Consider the following 18,555-nt stretch of genomic DNA (forward strand, 5'->3'; position numbering starts at 1 on the left):
GATACTATAGTGAATAATGGTTATCAAGATGGATTGTGAGTGTTGGAAATGCAAGGGTAGATGTTTTCTAGCAAGGAAGAGAGCAATTATTTTCCCTAGTCTAGGAACAGAGGTCTCTGGGACCAACAATGGACAAGAGCCGAGAACGGGACTCCACCCAGAGAACTGGGGATGCCTGAGATGGAGACAGAGATGCTGACATGGAGGGATGAAGTGGCTGGGGACTTTGGATCCAGAGAGGGAGAGGAACTGTGGGCCGAAGACTGAGGGTGGAGGGGGGAATGTAGAGCACAGGCTTCTAGGACATGCCCTTTGGTCGGAAGACGATGCATGGAGGGGATTGGAACCATGGCAATGTAATGATATACGATGGAATGAATATGGAACTGAGGTTCTCTTATGTAAACTATCATATAATTCACAATAAAACATCAAAAAAAAAAATGCGGGTTGAGGACTATAAAGGCATGGCACTGAACCACAAGGTCAATTTGAACTGCAGAGTTGGTGGTTCAAATTCACCAGTCGATCCTGGGAAATCCACTACAGGGTTGCTATGAGTCAGATCCAACTTGATGGCACTTAACAAACATGAATAAAGACATAAAGTAGATCACTTACAAGCTTTTGTGGGTGTGCTTAGTTTCAGAGTGAAGGGGATATGGTAGAATTCCTATTGAATAGTTTTCCTCTTTTCCAGATGGGTCTTGAGATAGGATTTTATGAATTCATTGTAATTGTTTGTTAGTAGGATTAATTGTGATTGTCAAAACCGTAATTGTAGAAAGTGTGTAACTAAAAGGATGAAGTAGTCGATCTGTCATTTCAGGAACAGATGAAGATGATCCCAGGACCATCAAGAGGGAAGAGCATGAGTGAAGTGTGGGATCCATGTTTGGAAAAGCAGTTACAAAAGATGACTGCAGAGGAGGTAGCGTGGAGAGACAAAGCAGCTACAGATTTTAGGCTCATGTACTGAGTAAGGCTGTATGCCTATGGGCAGGAGGATGGCTTGCAGAATATTCCCTTTTGCCAATTGAATGAATATATACTTTTTGTTTTGTTTTATATGTGTGAATGAAATATTTTTGCTTTGTTCATTTGTGACATATAAGATGCAAATGGAGCCAATGTATTTTCAGTTGTACGTATTTTAGTTACAGTAGGCACAAGTATGACTATAATTTTTCTTATTTAGAGATTATACATATAGTTTATAGGTTTCAAGTTGAGAAGGGTGGACTGTAATGGTTAGGGTTTTGTGTCAACTTGATTAAGCCAGGATTTCCAGAGGTTTGGCAGTTTGAATGTGCTTATTCGCATGGGGATGAGATCTGATGCAGGCATAGTTAGCTCTATGGTGAGTGGCTATGAGCAACCAATCCGTTGATCAGTTGAAGGAATACTTCCTTAGGGTTGGGAGGGTGGAGGCTGCTCCCAATATGATGGACACACAGGAGAGACTATCTCTCTGTTCTACTTGTGACCTGGGACTCTACAACTGTAAACCATTTCCTTGATAATAAACTTCTCATTCATATATATACATACATACATATACACACACACACACACATACACCCACATACAGATTTCACTGGTTTTGCTTCTCTAGGAAACCCGGTCTAAGACAGTACCAAAAAGAATTTGTCAGTATTCAGCCATTTCAAGAGGGAGTATATGATCAAGAACTGATGGTACTGAGGGATAAAATCTAAGCTGCAGACATTGGCAAAAAATAAGCTTTCAGGAATTGATGGAATACAAATAGAAATGTTTCAGCAAACTGATGCAGTGCTAAATACACTTCACTTGTCTATGTAAAGAAATTTGGAAGACAGCTATCTGGCCAACCAGTTAGAAGAGATCTGTATTTGTGGCCATTCCCAGAAAAGTAACCCAACGTAATGCAGAAATCAATGAACAACAGCGTTAATATCACATGTAACTAAAATTTTGCTCAAGATAATTAAAAAAATGATTTAACAGTACATCAACTGGGAGCTGCCAGAAATTCAAGCCAGATTCAGAAGAGGATGTGTAGCAAAAGATTTGTGTATCAAAAACATCTGCTTACGTCAGATGGATCTTGGCTGAAAGCAGAGAATGCCAGAAAGATGTTTTCTTGTGTTTATTGACTATGGAAAGGCATTTGACTGTGTGGATCATAACAAACTATCGATAACAGAACACTGAATTGTGTTTATGAGGAACCTGTACATAGACCAAGAGGCAGTTGTTAGAACAGAATAAGGGATATTGAATTGTTTAAAATTAGATAAGATGTGCACCATAGAGGATTGTATCCTTTCACCATACTTATTCAATTTCTATGCCTAGCAAATAATCTGAGAAACTGCATTATATGAAGCAGAATGTGGCATCAGGATTGGAGGAAGACTCAGTAACAACCTGAGATATACAGATGACAAAACCTTGCTTGCTGAAAGCAAACAGGATTTTAAATACTTACTGATAAAGATCAAAGACTATAAATTTCAGTATGGGTTGCACCTCAATGTAAAGAAAATCAAAATCCTCATGACTGGGCCAATATATAACATCATGATAAATGGAGAAAAGATAGAAGTTTTCAAAGACTTTGTTTTGCTTGGATCCACAATCAGTGGTCATGGAAGCAGCAACTGAACACTCAAACAACATATTGCATTAAGCAAATCTGCTGTACAAGACCTTTTGAAAGTGTTAAAGAGCCAAGATTGTCACTTTGAGGTCTAAGATGCACCTGACCCAAGCCATGTCCAACTTTCCATGTAATTGCCTCATATGTACATGGAAGCCGAGCATTGAATAAGGAAGACCAAAGAGGGATCAGTGCATTTGAATTATGGTGCTGGCTAAGAATATTGAGCTCTGGTGTGGCACTGTAGGATAAGCACTGGACTGCTAAGCTCAAGGTTGGTGGTTCAAACCCTATACAGGGTTGCTATGAGTCAGAACTGATTCCACAGCACTTAACAACAATGGACTACCAGAAGAAGAAACAAATCCAACTGGAAGAAGTAGGGCCAGAATGCTCCTTAGAAATGAGGATGGGAAGCTTTCATCTTTCATACTATGGACATGTTGTTAGGAAGGAACAGTCCATGCTTGGTAAAGTGGAGGGTCAGCGAAAATGAGGAAGACTCTCAATGGGATGGATTGACACAGTCTCAGCAACAATGGGCTCAAACATAACAAAGGTGAAAATGGTGTGGCAGTGTTGCATTCTTTTTGTGCATAGGGTCACTGTAGAGTTGGAACCTACTGGTATAGGTAGGTTCCTCACAATAATAACAACCACCTTTCCCTGAAGAATTCTGTATTCTATGGTTTACCCAATATCAAAATGGCAATTTTGGCGTTCTTGAGGAATTCAAATCATGTTCCTTTTCCATATTCTTTGAGTTTGGGGAACAAAAAGAAGTCTGAAGGGGCAAGATCAGGGATGTAGGATAGAAATGATCTTATGGTATGCCTTGTTAAGGCAGGTGCATTATCTTAATGGGGGGAAATTATTTGGCACAACTTTCCCGGCCTTTTTCTCACCAATGCCATTTTCCATTTTCTTAAAACTTCTTCCTAATAAGTCCCAGTTATTGCTCTATGTCCATTGAGAAAAATCTGTTAAAATTACTTCTTGGAAATCCCCCCAAATAGTGGCTGTTACCTTCTGATCTGACCTTTTTGCTTTGATTTTAACTGGCTCAGTTTATTACCTCAGAAGCTACTGTTTTGGGTGGACCAAGTCTTGGTGTGGCGCTGCGGGTTAATGTGCTGGGCTGCAAGGTTGGTTTGAACCACAAGGTCAGCAGTTCAAGCTCACCAGCTGCTCCCCAGAAACCCTATACAGGGTTGCTATGAGTTGGAACAAACTTGACGGCACTTGACAACAAAAATAAAACTAAGACAAGTGTATTACCAGCAAGAATTTGCCTTCAGAGACATGTTTAAACACGTTTTTTGGAATAAATTTGTGCATGTGTAAATTGGAATCCTTAGTAGCAATGCTGTTAGACTATATTTAAAAAATACACATCATATACATATAATATATGTATATTAATATTTTAAACAAAAAAAACCCATAACGTTTTCTCCCCATAATAATGTATCATGGATAATGTTACTTGTGATTACATATAGATCTAATTCATTTTTTTAAAGAATCACCTCATGATTGTGTTTCATAATAAACTCATCCGCAAATTCCAAATTCGTGAATACTTTAGTTATTTTCAGGTTTTTACTATTATAAACAAAGGAGCGTTAGTAGCATAGTGCTTACGAATCGGGCTGCGAACCATAAGGTCAGCAGTTGGAAACTACCAGCTGCTCCACGGGAGAAAGATGAGGCTTTCTGCTCTCCTAAAGATTTACAGGCTCGGAAACCCTGTTCAGGGTTGCTATGGGTCGGAACCAACTCGACGGCACTTAATAACAACAACAACTACTAGAAATAATCTTGTGATTCAAATTCTTGCACATACAATTTTGGACATTAGTTTGATTATTTCCTTAAGATAATTTCCCCAAAGTAAATTGCTGGATTGAAAGACAAGAATTTTTATTATTATCTTTCAGTTTATTTATTTGTCTGGATATTGCCAGATTTTTCTCTAAAGAGAGTTAATTAATTAGCCTTCTAATAATCTGTAGCATCCAGAGCAGGGAGCATATAGTCCAACTTGAAGTTCTGGAGAAACTTCATGTAGGAGGTGATACTGGGACTGAGTTATAATGAAACTCAGAATCAAAAAGAGCAAATAATCTTCAGGGAGCAAGGATCAGAGAGAGCAAGGGGTGGGATTCCCCCACGGAGTTTACTTGGATTTACTCTTTCCAATACAGGGTGTCACTGGCATTTGAAATCTTTGCAAAAAAAATTACTCCTTGCTTTTTTTTTTTTTTAACTTTGTTTATCTACCAGAGTGACTTTCTAATTCACTTCCTGGTCAGAAGGAAACTGAAACAATGGCTACCAACACTGTTCCCTCGGAGATCATAGAAAGAGAGCGAAAAAAATTACTTGAAATCCTCCATCAAGATCCTGATTCTATCTTAGACACATTGATGTCTCGGAGACTGATTTCTGAGAAGGAGTACGAAACTCTGGATAAAGTTACAGATCCCCTGAAGAAAAGTCGCAAGCTGCTCATTTTGGTACAGAGAAAGGGAGAGGTGAGCTGTCAGCATTTTCTCAAGTGTTTCCTTACTACTTTTCCAGAGTCAGCTGCCACTTGTAACTTAAGTTTAAAGCATGGTAAGTTGAACTTTTACACTCTTTTGGGAGATGAAGGGACAGATTTTCTAAAAAAAGAAAATTATTAACTTTTAGTTTTATTTGTTTTTCTTCAGAAGATGTTCTTCCATGAAATATGATATCAGGGAAAAGTACTAAAACTATAAAAAAGCAGGGCACACCTATTTTATTGATTAAGGAGACTGATAGCTTGTTCATACTGTATCCTAAACTCAGAGTTGTTTAGTGTTAGCATAAATTATGTATTATGTTGGCAGCTACGTCCTGAAATACTCAAGGCTGGGAACAGAAAGCTGTTATGACTACACAGTCTGAGGTTTCTTTACCAAGTAAGTGACATTAGCAGCCTGCAAACCACATGCTGTCACTTGAGACTAGCCATTGTGAAAATAGAAGAAAAACGATTCATAGTTGAGGGATCAGTAACTTAATTTTCTCTGTGAAGAATGCCAGCTTAACCCCAGTTTTCCAGAACAATTCACATGCTAATTATTAAATGGTCAAAGATAATTAGTGGCTTAGGGGATAAGGGATCAGTTCTCCCAGAAAAAATTGTTTAGCATTTCTTTAGATGACCACTATAGGTTGATATAGCTCCTTTTCTAGGATATCAGAATTGTTAAGTGCCATCCCCAAGATAATTTGAAGAGAATCATGTTAGATAGGTGTTGTTGTTAAGTGCCGTCGAGTCGATTCCGACCCATAGTGACCCTATTTAGAGTTTCCAAGGAGCAGTTGGTGAGCTTGAACCGCTGACCTTGCAGTTCAAACGGCTTTGCAGTCTGGCACATTAACCCACAGCACCACACCAGGACTAGATAAATGCTGATAGATCTTAATGTAGGGCAAGACTTACTTGCTTAGAAAAATAGATTTTATTATTTCTGGAACCTACTATTCCAAATTCGAGCTATTTGCTTCCAGATGAGAAATTGAGATCAACATCCATTAGCAATGGCCACAGAAAGTTTGAATTGGTTGTTATTGTTAGGTGCCATCGAGTTGGTGCAGACTCATAGCGACCCTGTGCACAACAGAATGAAACACTGCCCGGTCCTGGGCCAACCTCATAATTGTTGCCATGCTTGAGCCCATTGATGCTGCCACTTTGCCAGGCCATCTCGCTGGGGGTCTTCCTCTTTTTTCTCTGACCGTCCACCTTGGTGGTGGTTTGTGGTTACGTGCTGTGGAGTCGGTTCTGTACAGGGCCCTGTACAGGGTTTCCGAGGCTGTAAATCTTTACGGGAGCAGAAAGCCTCATCTTTCTCCTGCGGAACATCTGGTAGTTTTGAACTGCTGACCTTGCTGTTGGCATCCCAATTCGTAACCACTACACTACCTGACCCTCCACCTTACCAAACATGATATCCTTCTCCAGTGACTGGTCCCTCCTGACAATAGTGTGAAGTATGAGAGATGAAGTCTGGCCATCTTTGCCTGAATTGATTATGGGTCACAGGAAATCCACAAATAAAATCTATTCATAGGGTTAAATGTTCCTGGTTTGTTTGCTTACCTTTTGAGGCTGCTCGCTATGGGTCGGAACCGACTCGATGGCACTTAACAACAACAACAACAACAAATAGAAAGACCCAAGCAAGGCAGGGTGTGATCTGATTTTCTTCAGTAGGATAAAACAGCTGATTTGGTGCTATGCTAATTATGTAGGAAGTGGTGGATATTCGAATCCTTCATTGAAATGAAGAGAAGGGATGGTGCTTTGAGGCTACTGAAACTCAAAACTTGTTAAATTTCTTTTGTCCACTTGGCAAAACCAACCCAACAAAAGCTTTTTTGTCATTTTCAGAAATTTTAAAACATGAGACTACAGAACCTTTTCAATCTACGGGTATGGGCAAAAATTCAGAAGATGCATTTTTCTATGAGACGAAACAGCCTGAGAACCATGAGGTCACAGTGTCCTTCCAAGAGAAAAGACAATTGGATTTGGAAACCTCTGAGTATTTGGGAGACAAGAAAATTAGTGATAGGGAAACTGCTTTGTCCTCAAAGGAGGATGAGAAGGAATATGACACAGCCAAAGACACATTCTCACATGCAATTGAGGATGTTAACTATGAAGTGCCATCAACTGTTGCATATTTAAGGGATGGGCAGAGATATGAGGAATCAGATGATTCTTTATACCTGGGGGAAGAAGAATATCTAGGGTCTGTTGAATACCCTGAAAATGCAGAAACCACAGACAAAGAAGAGTGCTATGACCACCTAGAGCATGTTGAATATGATGGTGAAGAGGACTCTGAGTATTCAGAAATCCCAGAGTTCTCTGGAAACGAGCAGAATTATGAGGACTCACAGACCCACATGATATTGGAAGAAGAGGAGGAGAAGAGTATCGAAGGTATGGAAATGATGCCAACATTTGATGTGTATGGTTTAAGTGTTGTTGTTAAGTGCTGTCATGTCAGACTCATAGCAACCCTATGTAGGCTTTCTGAGAAGTGGCTTGTGGGTTTGAACTGTTGATCTTGCAGTTAGTGCTTATCCTATAGCACCACAGTTTAATTGTTGTTGCTATTGTTAGGTGGCACCTAACAGCAACAACCATTGTTAGGTGCCATTGAATTGGTACTGACTCATAGCGACCCTGTGCACAACAGAACAAAACCCTGCCTGGTCCTTCACCAACCTCACAGGCATTGCTACATTTGAGCCATTGCTGCTGCCACTGTGCCAATCCTTCTCATTGGGGGTCTTCTTCTTTTTCCCCAACCCTCTGTTTTACCAAACATGATCACCTTCTCCAGGGACTGGTTCCTCCTGACCAGTTTAATTAGGCAATAATTCAACTTAAGTTTATGTTTCCATGACATAATGGGGGAAAGGGATGAGGGAAAGCATCAGATGCCAGCAGGAAAGCAACTCTTCAAAAACTCTTGTGCCACTTGAATCTGGCATCTAATCTGAGAAGGGTGTTGATAGGTGGGAACACTGAGAACTTAGTATGTGCTAGATAGTAAAAGCAAATGGAATTATTGATAGCTTCTAGACTTTTACAGTCACCTTTTGTCCTACATATAATTTAGGTTTACCTCTGTTCCTCAGATTAAATAATTTTATTCACTTTAGCACTTTTGTTACCCATGGAATGTGGGAAAGTTGGGCCTAAATCGTGAAGTGGAGACAGTCAATAGAGCAATTTACAGTGAATAGGTTGTTGTTGTTAAGTGCTATTGGTTCTGACCTGTATCGACATTGTATAGGATTTCAAGGAGCAGCTGGTGAGCTTGAGCCACCAACCTGGTGGTTCAAACTGACTTTGCAGTCCAGTGTATTAACCCACAGTGCCACATCAGGACTCCATAGTGACCGGGTAAGGTCCATAAATATTATTCCTAGGCTGATTAAGACCGTATATTACCTTGAAAAGGAAAATTGTTTCAGTACCTTAAATTTGAATATACTTTAAAATTTAATACGCAGTTGTGTTAATTAAGGAATAGTTTACATATAATAAAAATGCACTGCTTTAAAGTGGATCTTTTTATGAGTTTTTACAAATTTCCTGGTGTGTTAGAGTCCTGCTGTGGCACTGTAGGGTAAGCACTGGACTGCTAACTGCAAGGTCAGTGATTCAAACCCATCAGCTACTTCTTGGAAACCCTATTCAGGGTTGCTATGAGTTGGAACAGATTTGAAGGCACGTAACAGCATCAACAACCATGATCAAGCTATGTTGTTGTTGTTAGGTGCCATCAAGTCGGTACTGACCCATAACGACCTTATGCACAGCAGAATAGCACATGTCTATCTACCCCCAATGAGTCCTGGTGTGGCGCTGTGGGCTAATGTGTCAGACTGCAAAGTCGATTGAACTGCAAGTTCAGTGGTTCAAGCTCACCAGCTGCTCCTTGGAAACCCTATACAGGGTTGCTATGGGTCGGAAGTGACTCAACAGCACTTAACAACAACAGCAACATCTCCCCCCAAAGTTTCCTGTATCCCATCCCAGACTACGTCTCTTCCTCCCACTCCCTCTATATACAAACTTGGGTTTTAGGCAAACCCTAGTCTGTTTTGTATAAATCTGTGTGGACATATGACTTCATTTCTTTTGGGTAAATACCAAGATATGGAATTGTTGATTCGTATGGCAAATGTATTTTTAAAAATAATTTATTTTTATTGTTGCTGAGAATATACACAGCAGAATATATACTAGTTTACCAATTAATTTATGTAAAATTCATTGACATTGATTAAATTCTTCAAGTTGTACAACCTTCTCACCATCCATTTTAAAGTTGTTCCTCACCCCAGTTACCACAAACTCATTGCCCTCTGAAGTTGCTATCTAATCTTTTGAGTTGCTGTTGTCAATTTGATACCATATAGCTAGTTCTTAAACAAACACAATGCTCAAGGTAGACAATCTTTGCAAGTTAAGCTAACTGTAGCCCTGGGCTCAGTGGGTTAAGCATTGGGCTGCTAACTGAAAGATAGACAGTAAGAACCCACCAGCCACTCTGCAGGAGAAAGTTTAGGCAGGTTGCTTCCTGAAAGATTTACAGCCTTGAAAACCTTAGGGAGCAGTTCTACTGTCCTGTAGAGTCGCTATGATTCTGAACCAACTTGATGGAAATTTTCTTTTTTGGTATTATTTGGTCTTAAGAAGATCTCAAGGGTTCTTTTTTTTTTAACTTAAGGTTTAAAGATTATCTCAGGGTAGTAGTTTCCCTGGCTCCAGAAGGTTCTCAGTACTTAAGAATTTAAAATTCCATTTTCTATTTACCCCCTTTTGATCAGGATTCTTCTATACAATTTTTGCTAAAAATATTCAGTAGTGGTAGTTGGGCATTATTCAGTTCTTCTGGTATAATGGCAAAAAAAAAAGGCAGTTGTTCATGGAACGGAGGTGATTAGCCACAATTTGCTTTATTTCCTCTTATTCCTAACTTTCGTTTCTCCCCTGTAACACCAGGCAACAGAGACTAGTTGTTTTTCATTGAATGACCACTTGCAAGAATTTAAAACTCCAGGCACTAATCAGTGTGAACTAGGAGCACAGAACATATTATTAAGAAAATTAAATGATGTGGCCCAAGAAATGATGCCCCTAAATATCTAAATCTAGAAACCAAATCCATGAGGTGTTTGGTTGTACATAAGAAAGCAACCGCTATTTTTTCTTTTGTTGTTGTTGTTCTTGTCTGGCACATAACTTGTTCTTTTGTTGTCTGTCACATAACTTTTGCCATTGAATTTGAGTATTCCTTGATGAAAATTCAAAATATGAGACATACTTCACGTGAAGGGATATTGTCTAGGAAAGTTTTCAGTAGAGAAAGTAGCTACCAGCTCTGAGTTCCTTATAGAGAATGTTGTTAAGTGTTGTCAAGTTGGCTCCGATTCATAGAGACTGATTCATATAACGTGTCTGAGGAGCAGCTGATGGGTTTGTACCACTGACCTTATGGTTTAAACCTATCTTTTGGTCCAGTGCATTATCCTTTAGTGCTAAACCCAGACTCCAGTGTTGTTGTTAGGTGTTGTCGAGTTATAGTGGCCTTATGCACAACAGAAAGGAGCTCTGGTAGCGTAGTGGTTAAAAATTGGGCTGTGAACTTCAGGGTCAGCAGTTCGAAACTACCAGCTGTTCTGCGGGAGAAAGATGAGGCTTTCTGCTCCGGTAAAGATTTATAGCCTCGGAAACCCTGTACAGGGTCGCTATGAGTTGCAACCGACTCCACGGCACATAACAACAACAACATGCACAACAAAATGAAACACTGCCCAGTCTTGTGCCAGTCTCACAATCATTGCTACGTGTGAGCCCGTTGCCGCTGCCAGTGTGCCAATCCATCTCGTTGGCGATCTTCTTCTTTTTTGCTGACCCTCCATTTTATCAAGCATGATGTCTTCTCCAGGGACTGGTCTGGTCATCCTGACTTCTAAGGAACATTTTGGCCATACTTCTTCCTACTCAGATTTGTATTTCTTTGTTCTTTTGCCAGTCCATGGTACTTTCAGTATTCTTTTCCAATATAACTCAAGTGCATCAATTCTTCTACAGTCTTCCCTATTCATACAATATACAAATACATATGAAGCTATGTGAAAATACTATGGCATGGGTCAAGTGTATCTTAATGCTCAGAGTGACATTTTTACCCTTGAATACTTTAAAGAGGTCTTGTGTAGCAAATTTGTCGAATGCAGTATGTTGTTTGATTTGTTGACTGCTGCTTACATGAATGTTGATGGCTGATCCGAGCAAAATGAAATTGTTGACAACTTCATTTTTTCCTCCATTTATGTTATTTATTGGCCCAGTAGTGAGAATTTTTGTTTTCTTTACATTGAGTTGCAACCCATACTGAAGGCTGCAGTCTTTGATCTTCATCAGTATTTTAAGTCCTCTTCACGTTCAGCAAGCAAAGTTGTAGAAAATTGGAAGATAGCTACCAGCTCATATTCAATCCTGGGGGTTCGTATAATACAGTTCTCCTTAGGTTTGAAAAGATTAATTTCCTCCTCTTTCCCTATTCCAATATACCTTCTGAACACATGAATACTTTTGTTGTTGTTAAGTGCTGTCGAGTGGGTTCCAATTTATGGCTACACTGTATAGGGTTTCCAAGGAGCAGCTGGTGGGTTTGAACTGCTGACCTTCTGGTTCGCAGTCCAGTGCTGATCCTACATTGCCACACTAGGAGTCCTAAGGATGCTGAGCTCAAACCACAAACAGCGGTTATCTTCTAGAGCCATGTTTGTTGTTGTTGTTGTTAAGTGCCGTCGAGTCGGTTTCAACCCATAGCGACCCTGTACAGGGCTTCCGAGGGTGTAAATCTTTACGGGAGTAGAAAGCCTCATCTTTCTCCCACGGAGCAGCTGGTAGTTTCGAACCGCTGACCTTAAGGTTCGCAGCCCGATTCGTAACCACTACGCTACCAGAGCTCCATCAGAGCCATGTTTAGTTGCTGTTAATAATTTATTTATTTATTTATTTTAGTTTTCCGTAAACCAAAACCAAACCAGTTATCATTACCTTGTGATTTTTCTGAAGTAGATCACCAGATGGTTTTTCTAAACCACCTTTGAGTAGACTCAAACTGCAAACCTTTTAGTTAGCAGTCAAGTGCTTAACCATTTTTACCACCTTGGGATGCCTGTTGTTGCATATGGTTAAATGAATCAGTCTATTGCATAGGATCATCATTGGTCTTCAAAAATCTCCTTTATTTGTTGATTTATTCTTTTTTTTTTTTTCCTTCTGCATTCCCCATTCCTACTCACCTTCCCCCATAGGTAACAATATAATATTATTGTGTTTTCTTAAATGGTTTTGTTTTGTTTGCCTGCATTTTTTATACATCATCATTATCATTAATTTTTCTATAATAATGTTATGTAACAAAGACACCCTGGTAGTTCAGTGAGTTAATGCGTTGGGCTGCTAATCACAAGGTCATCAGTTTGAATCCACCAACCACTCAATGGAGGAAAGATGAGGCTTCCTGCTCCCATAAAGTTTTATAGCCTTAGAAACTCTATACGGGGCTGTTATGAGTGAGAACTGACTTGATGGCATGCAGCAGAAGCTATGTAACAAATCACCCCCAAAATTCTATTGCTTCAAACAATAAGAGTTTATTATTGTTTACATGTCTGTAGTTTGCTGGTTGGTTCTGGTCTTCTCTGGGCTCTCTTCATGTATCTGTGGTTGGCACAGAAAGCTCTGCTGATAGTGACTGGTCTCTCTTTCATCAGTCTGGGAACTGTAAGCTAGTCTCTTATCTACTAGAAGCTGAATCTGGGCTACTCAGCTTAAATGGGATGCGTTCTTATTGCTGGACGAAAGGAGTAAGAGAGAGGGTGAGAAAAAAATGAAAGTAATTAAAGCCTCTTGAGGCTAAATCTCAGAACTATCATGCTATCATTTCTGTCAAGTTCTTTCGGCCAAAGGAAGTCACAAAGCCAACCCAGAATTCAAGGTTTGGGAAAACAGATTGCTTCTTGCAAAGTAACATTGCAAATGATGTGGATACTGAGAAGCCATTAATTAGGGCCATTATTGCAATTAAGAGAGGTCAAGGAAAATCTCAGTAATAAAGTAGTTATAGCCTGTAATCTATACCTACTGATTGCTGATACGCTCTAGTTTGGAGGCATATAGCTAGCTTTTGTTTCTTTCCTAAGTGATAGGTGTAAAATGAAAAAAAAACAAAAAAACCCCAAATGCATCTGACTTAAAGGGAAGGGTTTTCATGTTTTTGTCATGTTAAATTTTATCCTCACACATAATCACAGTGTCCAATCTAAGTTCAGGAAGACTTTAAATGTTGCCTGGTGTTCTCTTTGTTACCAAAGGTTAACATGTATAGACTAAGTCAGTCAACTCCCTTCCCCTCCAGTTTATAGTTGATTTCAGTCAACTGTATATATTTACTATTTATCATATTTTTCTGAAGATTCAAGTTTCCATTTGATGTCATATGCTTTCAGCCTGAAGACAATGTAGTTCTGCTGGTGATAAATGCTCTTAAACTATGTTTACTGAAAATATTGTGTCTTCATTCTAGAAGAATATTTCCCTGAGTATAAAATTCGGGTTTGGCATTTTTTTTTTTTACCTTCAGCACTTCATGGATGCCATTCCTCTGTCTGTTGGTTTCCATTGTTTCTGGTGATACGTCTTCAGTCATTTTATTATTCTTCCTTATAGACATTATGTCATTTTTTGAAACTTGTTTTCAATATTTCTTTTTTTAAAAAAACTTTTTATTGTGAATCGAGTGAAGGTTTACAGACAGGATCATCAGTTTCACATTCAACAAATCATATATTATGATTCATCTGAATGATTGGAATACCCTCTGTCTTAGGCTAGGTTTCCTAGAGAAGCAAAACCAGGGAAACATGTTGTTGTTGTTAAGTGCCATCAAGTTAGTTCTGACCCATAGTGACCCTGAATAGGGCTTATATGTATATATATAAAGAGAAGCTTATTATCAGTAAAATGGCTTACAATTGTAAAGTCCCAGGTCCCCAACAGAAGAGAGAGAAAGAGTCCCTCCTGTGTGTCTGGTATATTGGAAGCAGGCTATACTACAAGGAAGCAACCCTTCAGTTGACTGGCTATTCATAGCCATTCATTATATATGACTGTATTAGGTTTCATCACCATGGGAATAAGCACACCTTAACTGCTAAACTTATGGAAAGCTTGGTTTAGTCAATTTGACATAGAACCCTAACCATTGCAGTTCACCACTTGTCAGCTTGACACCTATAAACCATATGCATAATCTCTAAATAAAGAAAATTGTAAAGTCATACTTGTGCATAACATGATATAACTAAAACACATACAACCAAAAACACATTGGCCCCATGTACTTCCTGTATGTCAAAAAGGAACAAAGCAAAAATGCACACATACAAAACAAAACAAAGTGAAAAACATATTCTCATTTAAATGTCCAAAGGGCACATTTGGCAAGTCAGCCTCCTGCCTGTAGGTACACATCCTTACTCAGTCCATGGTCTAGAGTCCAGAGCTACTCTGTCTCTCCGTGCCACCACCCGGCTGCCGTCTATGCTGTCACAGCTTTTCCAGGCAGGGAGCCCATGCTCCACTCATGCTCTTCCTTGATGATGGTCCTGGGATAGTCTGTTCCTGAAATGAAAGATAACTACTCCCTGCTTTTAGTTACACATCTTTTACAATAACGGTGTAGACAACCACAGTTAATCCTACTAACAATTACAATTGAAATTATAAAATCCTATCAGCATCATCAATTTAGCTCCCTAAATTTTAGACCAGGCAGTCTTTCGGCTCCTCTTATTTCAAGGCCAATGAGTACCAATAGAACATGTCTAAACTCAACCTGTGTCTTCATTGCTGCATTTACCCTATTCCACTTACATGTACCACCACTTGTCTGTCAGTTTGTCGTACTGTGGTGGCTTGTGAGTTGCTGTGATTCTGAAAGCTATACCACCAGTATTTTAAATACCAGCAGTGTCACCCATGGTGGACAGGTTTCAGATGAGCTTCCAGACGAAGACAGACTAGGAAGAAGGAGTGACGAACTACTTCCGAATATTTAGTTACTGAAAACCTTATGAATAGCTGAGAAACACTGTCAGATATAGTGCTGGAAAATGAGCCCCTCAGGTTGGAAGGCACTCAAAATGCGACTGGGGAAGAGCTGCCTCCTCAAATTAGAGTTGATAATGATGATGTGAATGGAATAAAGCTGTGGGAGTAAAGTCCGTGGGACCTTCATTTGCTGATGGGGCACAACTCAAAATGAAGAGAAACAGCTGTAAACATCCATTGAAAATAGGAACATGGAATGCATGAAGTATGAATCTGGAAAGTTGTCAGAAATGAAGTGGAACACATAAACATCGATATCTTAGGCATTGGTGAGTGAAAATAGACTGGTATTGGCCATTTTGAATCTGACAACCACATGGTTTACCATGCAGGGAATGACAAATTGAAGAGGAATGGTGTTGCATTCATTGTCAAAAAGAACATATCTAGATCAGTCATGAGGTACAACATTTGCAGAAAGAGATGATATACTTTGATGTGTTTAGTGTTTAGGAAGTCTCAGTTATTTATTTTGTCTTCTAATGTTTATGTGTTTTTAGTTATGCTCGACAATGTGTTTATGCCATGTTTCAGGGCTCCTAAACTTGTCCCTTTTTTTCATAGATGATCTTTATAGTTCTAGGATTTACACTCAGTTCTTTGATACATGTTGAATTTGTTTTTGTATATGGTGTTAGATTTTCAGTGGTTCTAGCACCATCTGCTGAAGTAATTATCTCTTCCCCATTTACTATGTTTTGACCCTTGGTCAAAGATCAGCTGATTGTATATGGATGGATTTACTTCTGGGTTCTCATTCTGTTCCACTGATCTATGGATCTTTCATTGTACTAGTACCAGGCTGTTTGACCACTGTGGCTGTGTAGTAGATTTTGAGATCAGGGAGTGAGACTCAATATTTCTTGTGTTGATTTTTTTCAGCAGTTTGACTGATGTGTTTACATGCATTTTTCTTTGTTTTTATCCTCTTTAGGATTTGCAGAACTTCTTGAATCACCAATTTGAAAAAGTCAAATTTGGATAAATTTCATTCCTTATTTTAGTCAAATATTTTTTCTGCCCATTTGCTCTTACCTCCCTTTATGAAACTCTAATTACATGTATGATAGACTTTTGATTATTCCATAGGTTCTTGAAGTTTCTTCCTTTTATTTTTCAAATTTTTCTTATTGTATTCTTCAGATGTAAGGAGCACTGGAAGCCTAGTGAGTTATACATTGGGTTGCTAACTGCAAGGCCAGCAGTTTGAACCCACCAGCTATTTAAAGGAAGAAAGATATTTGTTGTTGTTATGTTATTGTTAGGTCCCATTGAGTCAGTACAAGGCCAGCAGTTTGAACCCACCAGCTATTCAAAGGAAGAAAGATATTTGTTGTTGTTATGCTACTATTAGGTCCCATTGAGTCAGTACCGACTCATAGTGACCCTATGCACAACAGAATGAAACACTGCCCAATACTGGGCCAAACTCACAATTGTTGCCACACTTGAGCCCATTGTTGCTGCCATTTTGCCAATCTATCTTGCTGGAGGTCTTCCTCTTTTTCTCTGACTCTCCACCTTACTAAACATGATGTCCTTCTCCAGTGGAGTCGCACACCTGACGATCTGTCCAAAGTATGAGAGATGAAGTGTGGCCATCCTGGACTCCAAGGAGCATTCCTGCTGCACTTCTTCCAACACAGATCTCTTTGTTCTTTTGGCAGCCCATGGCACTTTCAATATTCTCCTCCAACACCATAACTCAAAAGTGTCAATTCTTCTATGGTCTTCCTTATTCACTGCCCAGCTTTCGAATGCATATGAGGTTATTGAAAACACCATGACTTGGGTCAGACACACCTTAGTCCTCAAGCTGACATCTTTGCTCTTCAATACTTTAAAAAGGTCTTGTGTAGCAGATTTGCTTAATGCAATACGTTGTCTAATTTCTTGGCTGTTGCTTCCATGAGTGTTGATAGTTGATCCAAGAAGAATGAAGTCCTTGACAACTTCAATCTTTTCTCCATTGATAAGAATATTGTTTATTGGTCAAGTGGTAAGGATTTTTGTTTTCTTGACATTGAGATGCAATCCATATCGAAGGCTGTGCTCTTTGATCTTCTTCAGTAAATATTTTAAGTCTCCTGCACTTTCAACAAGCAAGGTTGTATCATCGGTATATCACACATTGTTAATGAGTGTTTCTCCAATCCTGATGCCATGTTTTACTTTATATAACCCAACTTCTCAGATTATTTGCTCAGCATACAGGTTGAATAAGTATGGTAAAAGAATATAATCTTGTTGCACAGCTTTCTTAATTTTAAAACAGTCAGTGTTCCCATGTTCTGTTTGAACAACTGCCTCTTGGTCCAGGTACAGATTCCCCATGAGCACAATTAAGTGTTCAGGAATACTCATATTTTGCAATGTTTTCCATAGCTTGTCATGATCCACACAATCGAAAGCCTTTGTGTAGTCAATAAAGCACAGGTAAACGTCTTTCTGATATTTTCTGCTTTCAGCCAAGATCCATCGGACATCAGCAATGATATCCCTCATTCCATGTTCTTTTCTGAATCTGGCTTGAATCTCTGGAAGTTCTCTGTCAATGTATGCTTGCAGCCATTTCTGTATCATCTTTTGTAAAACTTTACTTGCATGGGATATCAAAGATATTGTCCGATGATTTCCGCATTACGTTGGGCCACCTCTCTTTGGAATGGGCACAAATATGGATCTCTTCCTATCAGGCGGCCAGATAGTTGTCTTCCAAATTTCTTGCCAGAGATGAATGAGTGCCTCCAGTGCCACTTTATTGAAAGTGCCTCCACCTCACTTTCTTGAAAGATTTCAGTTTTTATTCCATCAATTCCTGGTGCCTTGTTCTTTGCCAATTCCTTCAATGCACCTTGGCTTCTTCCATCAAGATCATTGGCTCTTGTTCATATGGTACCTCTTGAAATGGTTGAACATCAACCATTTCCTTTTGGTAGAGTGACTCAGTGTATTCTTTCCATCTTCTTTTGATGCTTCTTGCATCATTCAATAATTTGTCAAAGAATCCTTCAATAATGAAAGTCGAGGCTTAAATTTTTTCTTCAGTTCCCCCAGCTTGAGAAATGCTGAGCATGTTCTTTTCTTATGGTTTTCTGACTCCAGATCTTTGCACATTTTGTTGTAATATTTGGCTTTATCTTCTTGAGCTGATCTTTGA

General features: G+C 39.2%; 1 protein-coding gene across 1 annotated transcript in view; it reads left to right on the top strand.

Annotated features, from left to right (window-relative positions):
* Positions 1–4,974: 4,974 nt before the first annotated feature.
* CARD6 (caspase recruitment domain family, member 6) overlaps positions 4,975–18,555 on the top strand; it is a 23,665-nt gene continuing 10,084 nt past the window's right edge. Inside the window, exons 1-2 of the mRNA XM_006875403.1 lie at positions 4,975–5,263; positions 7,071–7,628. Of these exons, the coding sequence (XP_006875465.1) occupies positions 4,975–5,263; positions 7,071–7,628 (847 nt within the window). The remainder of the gene's footprint in view (positions 5,264–7,070; positions 7,629–18,555) is intronic.

This window comes from Chrysochloris asiatica, unplaced genomic scaffold (genome assembly GCF_000296735.1).
Source record: "Chrysochloris asiatica unplaced genomic scaffold, ChrAsi1.0 scaffold00325, whole genome shotgun sequence".
NCBI classification, from domain to species: domain Eukaryota; kingdom Metazoa; phylum Chordata; class Mammalia; order Afrosoricida; family Chrysochloridae; genus Chrysochloris; species Chrysochloris asiatica.